The sequence below is a fragment of the Typha latifolia genome, chromosome 10 (genome assembly GCF_019914945.1).
Source record: "Typha latifolia isolate L0001 chromosome 10, TyphaL0001v2, whole genome shotgun sequence".
NCBI lineage: Eukaryota > Viridiplantae > Streptophyta > Magnoliopsida > Poales > Typhaceae > Typha > Typha latifolia.
In genome coordinates, this window is record NC_133095.1 from 11,309,374 (window position 1) to 11,317,133 (window position 7,760).

At 35.6% G+C, this 7,760-nt stretch overlaps 1 protein-coding gene across 1 annotated transcript; it reads left to right on the top strand.

The window, feature by feature from the left end:
- Nucleotides 1-2,656: 2,656 nt before the first annotated feature.
- Nucleotides 2,657-7,446, top strand: LOC140796355 (vesicle-associated protein 4-1-like). The gene is made up of 7 exons (XM_073149352.1): nucleotides 2,657-3,080; nucleotides 3,895-3,965; nucleotides 4,606-4,687; nucleotides 4,778-4,896; nucleotides 6,799-6,876; nucleotides 6,966-7,085; nucleotides 7,175-7,446. The coding sequence occupies exons 1-7, from the start codon at nucleotides 2,786-2,788 to the stop codon at nucleotides 7,232-7,234; spliced, it is 825 nt and encodes a 274-aa protein (XP_073005453.1). The 5' UTR covers nucleotides 2,657-2,785; the 3' UTR covers nucleotides 7,235-7,446.
- The last annotated feature ends 314 nt before the right edge of the window (nucleotides 7,447-7,760 follow it).

Genomic DNA, 7,760 nt, shown 5'->3' on the forward strand with positions numbered 1-7,760 from the left:
TTATTTTATAAAGTTGGATTATAACTACTTTACATATGATTAGTTAAACAAGAGTAAGAATTACAAAATTAACTATAATTAGATCTTGTCTATACATATATATTTTATTTATAATTATATATGTATTTAGCATTTTATTCTTATTTTATAATTATATACTTAGAATATTTTTATGTAAAAAGAACGATCCTTTTATTATTATATCACAACTAGCATTTATAATAATAATAATATATTTATAGTATTAGAATTGTATCTACAATGTAAATCTAGTTATTTAATAAAAATAAAAATGAGTTACTCTAGGTTAAACCCTCATATTAATAAATTTTAATGGGATAAATGACTAACTTCATACTATCTAAATATTTTCAAATCTCAAATTTCTTAATTGAGACCTCATGGATATTGCTAGTGATGAGTTGACGTTTTATTGATAGATGAGAGGAATACGTGGTTTGCATCTTCTGATTGAAAGATAAAAGGAATACGTGGTTTGTATCTTCTGATTGACGGATGAGAGTAATCCCTTATCTCCTAAAGAGTTTTTTCAGATTGATAGATGAGGCACATAATAATGATTTGAGATATCGTAAAGAGGCATTTTAGAACAAAAATGAGATGTGCTAAATGTGAGATAGTATATAAGGTAACTTATATAAAAATTGAGTTATACCGACTTATGTTGTTGTATTCCACTATTTTATACTATGTTTGTATAATAGGAAATGCTGTCCATATTGTATTAGTTATATTTGTTATATCTTGAAGGTTTCTCGTAGTCTGTGTAGGTTCTACCAAATTATATAGTAGTTAATGATAATTATTGTGAATTTGGATATTGATATGTTAATATATTTATTTAGATGATATCATAATTTATTTTGAGATAGATTATTTAAGTACAAGTATATCTCAGTGTGACTATGACGGCCTCGTCTATTCTGCCATTTGTCTGTGTGCGTGAAAATATTTTAATCCATGCTAATATAAAATTATTATATTCTCTCTCTAAATTTTAGGTACTAGATATCATAAATTTTTAGAAGAAAATAATTTTGGCGGGAATTTTTCCGCCAAAATATACTTCAAAAATATCCAAATTGTGATCTCCTTTGCATTAATATTTACTTAATGTTTCTTATTAACTTGCAAAAGAAAGATAACCTTGCTCCCTCTCTTCCTGTTATACACAAAGCATAATAAAATCCTCGAGCATCTCATTGTCACTATGTACCTCCCTCGAATACATAATCAGAAAATATCAGCATCTAATTTATCTCAAAACATAAATAAAAATTCATAGTTACTCTTAATATAATTCGAAATAGTCGTTTTAGTTTTCACACTACTTTAAATTTAAATTATAAGAAAGGGTAAGTAATACAAATAAAAGTTTAAGAGACTTGTTTGATTTTGAATGTAACACTGTGAGGTAATTTATTAATTACTCTATTTTTCGTCACCAATGCTCAATTTTATGAGGTTTTAAAGTTTCCTCTAATAATTTCAGATAGTATACCATTTATAAACATTATACAAACATTATTTTATGTGGCACCATTCTGTTCATTAATGGTGGTGATTATGAGATTGGGGAGAAAAACTATCAAATTTTTTTTGCAGGTATAATATTACTGTGTTTGACTTTAGCTAATTAAGAATTTGTTTTTGACGAAAGTCCGTAGACAGATGTTCATTAAGCTCAAAGTAACAGTTACAACTTGATACACAAATGTAAATGGGAAGTAGGATAAAATCTTAAAATAAGCCCCAATCTTAGCTGAAAGACAGGTTGACCGACATAAAACACAGAGTATCAGCTTGTAACAATACAAGTACTCATGCAAATAAATTTTCGGAGGGGATAAGACATCGACCCTAGAACAAGCTTCTCTTTTGGCTATCAAATGTCGCCCTACAAATAAGAACAGTTGCGAGAGACTTAGACTCAGAACGCTTCTCAATAAAGGGTCGGTGTCATATGGCTCATTCCGTTCAAAATAGATCCAACACGCATAGAGACCAGCCAAATAAGCCACCAATTTATGCTCGGGCATTAATCTACACAATACCCTACCCCGGGTCTCCATCTCTCCTCGTTTATTTATAGAAAATGCAAGGGTTGGTTTTGTAAAAAATTCAAAAAACAATTAGGATTACAGCAAATCGAACTAGAGAATAATTAATAACTATGGTTCGAAGCGCAAATTTCCATATAGGAGACTATTTACAAAGTGATTAACATAATTATACCCAAAACTACTTTGAAGAGAAGGTTATTTATTGCCTACATCTATAGTGTTTGAACTCTAATCATTTGTTTCAGCAATCCTCTCATCGCAATAAGAAAAAAATAAAATAAAATAATACCGTGAAAGTTTCTATTAATTTACTTGTAGTCATTAACAGCACTGTCGTTGTGGTTAGATTCGAGTTGGTAAAATAAAAGATTACATAGATTAGTCTACATACCGTTGTAGATTCTATTAATAAGAGTTGACCCTACCCTTAACCCGAGCGGACCTGATCCACTGGTCGTCAGGATGAGATCGCCTGCAGTACCCTTTGTAGGAATTCCCTAATCGGGATGGCTAAGAACTTGCTGCTGGATGAAGTGAATTCCTACATCTAGGATACAGGCGATCTAGACCACAGCGTGGTCTACTGGTCTTGACTCGTGAGAGAGGTGGAAGTCTACGGCATTTGCTTCACCTCCGGTGACGCGATTCGAGACGCGTTGTTAGGGGAGAAAGAGGGAGGGAGAGAGAGCTCGTAGGCTGCGATGGCGATACCGGAGGAGAAATCTGGGCTGTCGGATGGGAAGCTCTGGAACCTCTGCAGCATGCCTTTCTGGCAAACCTCCGGCGGCGGCGGCGCCGCCGCGTCGTCGTCGTCGTCGACTCTGGTCCACCACCCGATGAACCACCACATCCACGTCAGCCAGCTTGATGGGTCGAACGCCCAGCAGCAGCAGCAGCAGCAGAGCTCCGGTGGCTCGGTTTCCTCGGTGGCGAGGTCGCTGCTTCCGGCCAAACGCCGGCTTCGGCTCGATCCGGCGAGCAAGCTCTACTTCCCTTGTGAGTCCCTTCGAATTCCCTCAGTGGGTTTTGTTCCTTTTTCAGTTGGGAGTTGATCGGAAAGTGGAAAGGTGGGATCTTGCGTTAATTTGCCATCTGGGTTTGTTGAATTGGTTGCCCAAATTTGGATCTTGTTTTGCCTTTTTTGGTGGACTGTTTCGATTTCGGATCTGGAGGATGTTTGTGTTTGGGGAGTTGATCCAGTGTTTTGGATTCTCATGGGTTTGACCAATTTGGTTGTTCTTAGAGTTCAAGATAGCTGGGGTTTTAGCCATTTATGGTGGTGCCTCATTCTCCGCAGTTACTATAAGGGAATATTTTAGTTCGAAAATCAGCTGCCATGTTAGCTCTTGAAGCTTGTAGGCTTCTCTTTTATCCTGCCAAGTGCTGCTGGGTGTCATCCGGCTCTATTTCTATTTCAAGATTCTCGATTTTGTAGTATTCAAAGTAAAACTTTTCTCAAATTGCGATGTGGATACTTCATGTTGACTTTAATTTTTGTGATCCCTCGCTGCATTTGTATTTCGTTTGTGCAAGTGGTGATGATCCTTTTTTGTTTTCTGTGGTGGTTTTGCGTTATTTTTTCGACGATAATAAACTGGATTGATTCCATTCTTCTTTTCTTTGTTTATAATTTCATGTCAATTTTCAGGTGATGGTCCAAATGAGTTGCTCTCGTTTGATCGTCTATATAAGATTGCTACTCAATTGCCTGCCTTTATATTTCCTTTGCTTCAAACAAGAAAATATGCTGCAATGCTTTTGCTTTTCTTAAGCTGACTGTTGCCATCATTCTTGAACTTGTTTGCTGAAGATGAGCCCGGAAAGCAAGTCAGGAGTGCGGTCAGGATTAAAAACACCAGCAAGTCTTATGTAGCATTTAAGGTTTGTTTCTCATGCATTCGGGAATTTATTAATGTGCCACCACCTGCTGTAAATCTCCCCTTTGTTGTTCTACCTGATTCTCTCCTATCTTGTCACAAATGCCTTTTGCTTTCACTAATTACAATACAAAGCAACTTGTATAAACTAGTGAAAATACATTTTACCTCCTTATAAGTCAAAATTTCACTGCGCTCTCAAGAATTTTCATTGTGGCACTTAACCTCCCTGTTATTCCTATTGATGTGCACTGTTAGTTTCTCAGTCCAAAAATTAGTGGTGAAAACGTTTTATCGGTTTTAACAGAAATCCAAGTTTCCTCATTATTATACAAAAAAGGATTATTTTGGTCCTTTTGCATGAAATTGATGTTTGTCAGGCAGGTCCACATAAGTAGACACTGCAAGGGACTTAAATATAAAAATTGAAACTCTAGAGAGGCACTTTAAATTTTGGCCTAACTACAGAGGCGGTAAAAAGTATTTTCCCATATAAACTATCTTTTGAATAATTAGTGTGGCAGCATGTGATATGGAGGCATAGTATATTTTTCATTCACAAATTTGAACATACATTGTGTTAGCTGCCATATCATGTGGTTATATGGGTTACTACTTAGTAGTTAACTTTTGTCTGGTTCTAGTTTCAAACAACTGCACCCAAGAGCTGCTTCATGCGTCCTCCTGGAGCGATACTTTCTCCTGGGGAGAGTATTATAGCAACCGGTAACTTTATTTTCATCTTAAATCCTTTTTACCTGATCAATTCTGTTGGCAGTCTTAGTTCCTCATTACAGCTTTCTTGTTCTTTACTAGTTTTCAAGTTTGTTGAGCAGCCAGAGAATAATGAGAAAGTACTAGACCAGAAATGCAAGGTCAAGTTCAAGATTGTAAGTTTGAAGGTTAAAGGACCTATGGAGTATGTACCTGAATTGGTGAGTCTTTTGTTATGTTTAATTGTTTATTATTTTGAATCCAACAATGAATACCAGTTTGCCCATATAATGTGTTTCCTGCTCTTACTAAATACTCTTAGGTTCATCAAAATCAGCAAGCTGCCTGTGCACCATTTCCATAAGGCTTAGAAGTCAGCTTAGATGTCTCACTTCTTCGTAGATGTGACTTCCTTGAGATCTCCTTGTTCATTATTTTTTATTTGATTATGTTCCATTTGATTTTGCTCTGACATGAGAAAATAAATAACTAGATATGTCAATGTGCCATTGAAAAATATGTTCCATATGTACTGAATAAAAATGTATACTTCACATAACAGATTCTTCGACCATTTGATCTTATATAGTGCTTTGATAAAATTTGCTTATAAATCTTTCAAGATTTAGTTTGAGATCTAAGTGAAAATCCCATGCTTGCATCATAGATACACAATTTCTGACTGTTCCCTGAATAAGTTGTTTCTGAACTGGACAACCTTAAGGATTATAATTTGTTTCAACTTGACATGAGACTCCACTGGATATCAGTAACAAGTTGGTGACCAAGGGAAATATAGGCAAGGCAACAGTCTGCCATGAAACTTGCTATGTTATGTAAATTTTACTGTATGTTATGTAACTGAGAATCACTTGATTTAGGGTATGTTACCAAAACCTTTTCATTGACATGGCATGGCAGGTTACAGGTAGAACATTTGGGTAAACAACCACAGGTATGTAAATTTTAGGGAATTGCAGGGATTAGAATTTAGAAACATACCCACACTCAAAACCAACATATAAGTCTAGTCCATGTAACAGATACTCTAAGAGAAGATTAGTTGAAACCTTGGAGCTTATCCCTACTAAATTCATGACAAGATGGGAGTTGAAAACTTGGAATATATCTCTGCTAGGTTCATCACAAGGTAAATTGTAGACTTCTCAACAGAGGCTCAAGTCATTGGAAGAGTGCTTGTTCCTTTCCATTTTTTTAGTGGCTTAATAGGATGAAGCTGGAAAGACAAATCATGAGTCTGAGATGTAATTCCTAAAAAAATGATGTGAAATGAGTCCTCAAATTGATCTTTTACTAAAATCCAACTGAATGCTTCTCTTGCCAAGAAAAACCTTGTGGCTTTTCATATTCCTACAGAATAGATATTTCATATTTAGCAGCTAAATAATGGAACAAGGGCCACAGATCAAGCCTTCTGATTTCCGAACGATGTTTTACCACAAAGATCACTGTCCACGACAATGATCATGTAAGCACAAAGTGAGCTGCATTCTTTTGGCCTTAAATTGGCAATTATAGCCCAAACAAGAGAAGCTGGTGAGGTTAGAAAAGAAAGAAAAAGGTAACTGCAACCTCTCAAATATCCAGTAAATTTTGCATTTTGAGAGGCAGGAAAACTAATGCCAATATTGTGCTTGTGGAATATAAATATACAATGATGGCAATATAAAAGAAATCCTTATACCGGGAGTACAGTTTGTGTGAAGTGCAAATCTGGATCATGTTGGCCTGACCAGCATGTCATCATATTAGATTGTTTACCCTGCTGACCCAGCTCTCAGAATTAGGTTACTAGCTGATTTCCTTATGCATGCTGTGTAATCTAGCATATTAGTCGGTGGTTGCATGAAGGACTGACCATGTTTTTATGACTGAAAATATGCTGGCATTTATAATTTCAGTCTTTAATTGTTTAGAAGGCTGAGAGACTCATCAACAAAGATAGTATGATTTTTTATTTTCGTTCAGAATTTGCGATAAATATTCTTCTTCAGTATCATCACATTTTTTTACACCTCTTGTTTATTATTTAGTACTTAAGGCGTCAAAGCTATCCCTGATTTTTTGGATCAGAAATAGTAAATTATATTTCTCTTAAACAGTTTGATGAGCAAAAGGATCTGGTTGTGGTTGAGCAAATCCTCAGGGTCATATTCTTGGATGCGGACCACCCCTGTCCAGTAAGCTCACACAAAGCATAGTTAATAATCACTTCTTTCATGCTTAAGACATATATCGGATAATTATGTATCCTTGTTGTATTCTGAAGCAACTGGAAAAGCTTAAGAACCAACTAGCTGAGGCTGAGGCTGCACTTGAGGCACGCAAGAAACCTCCCGAAGACACTGGCCCAAAAATTGTTGGTGAGGGCCTTGTCATCGATGAGTGGGTAAGTCCATTCCATGTGAGCATCTACTGATTTTTTTTTTTTGCTTTTATGTGCTAATTTTCTGTGTCTATATTTTCAATCTTATTTAGAAAGAAAGGAGGGAAAGATATCTTGCTCGGCAGCAGGTTGAAGTGGTGGATTCGGTGTAAATTGGACGTGTGCTATTGGTGTAGGCTTTTTGGTTGCTTCGATTATGTCAAGTGTAAGATTTTATTTGCTTCAATTATATCACTTGATCGTGTATTCTGGAGCTTATTTGTCATTATGTAACCCCTTTAGTTTGTCGATAATTCGACTTGTATTTTAAGTTTCCAATCTGAAAAGTAAAAAGCTAACCGTTGAGAGTTGCAGTACTTCACCATATACTGCTTGCAATAATGAGATTCTTCGACTGATAAAACTGGCATTTAATCTTTATTGGCTTTAGGAGAACCCAAAATCAAGTTACTGCTTTTTGGACATTAATACTAATTTTACCCTTTTCTTCCCAATTTATTTTTATATTATTAGAGATCTCCTTACTTATTGTGGAGAGTCTATTGGCTAGCTGTTTTCAGTCCTTGTTTCTGTGATGAATGAGTTTAGTGGTGGTTTTAAACTTAAAATCATGAGTGTGATAAAAGTCAAGCTAGAATTATAGTGATAAGATTGGAAACATAAAATTATCAGTGAGAA

Bases quoted from the DNA above. Each gene is read 5' to 3' on its own strand.
- LOC140796355 (XM_073149352.1), top strand. From the start codon at position 2,786: ATGGCGATACCGGAGGAGAAATCTGGGCTGTCGGATGGGAAGCTCTGG. The intron at 3,081-3,894 runs GTGAGTCCCTTC...TGTTTGCTGAAG, and splicing joins GAGCAAGCTCTACTTCCCTT to ATGAGCCCGGAAAGCAAGTC. The intron at 7,086-7,174 runs GTAAGTCCATTC...AATCTTATTTAG, and splicing joins GCCTTGTCATCGATGAGTGG to AAAGAAAGGAGGGAAAGATA.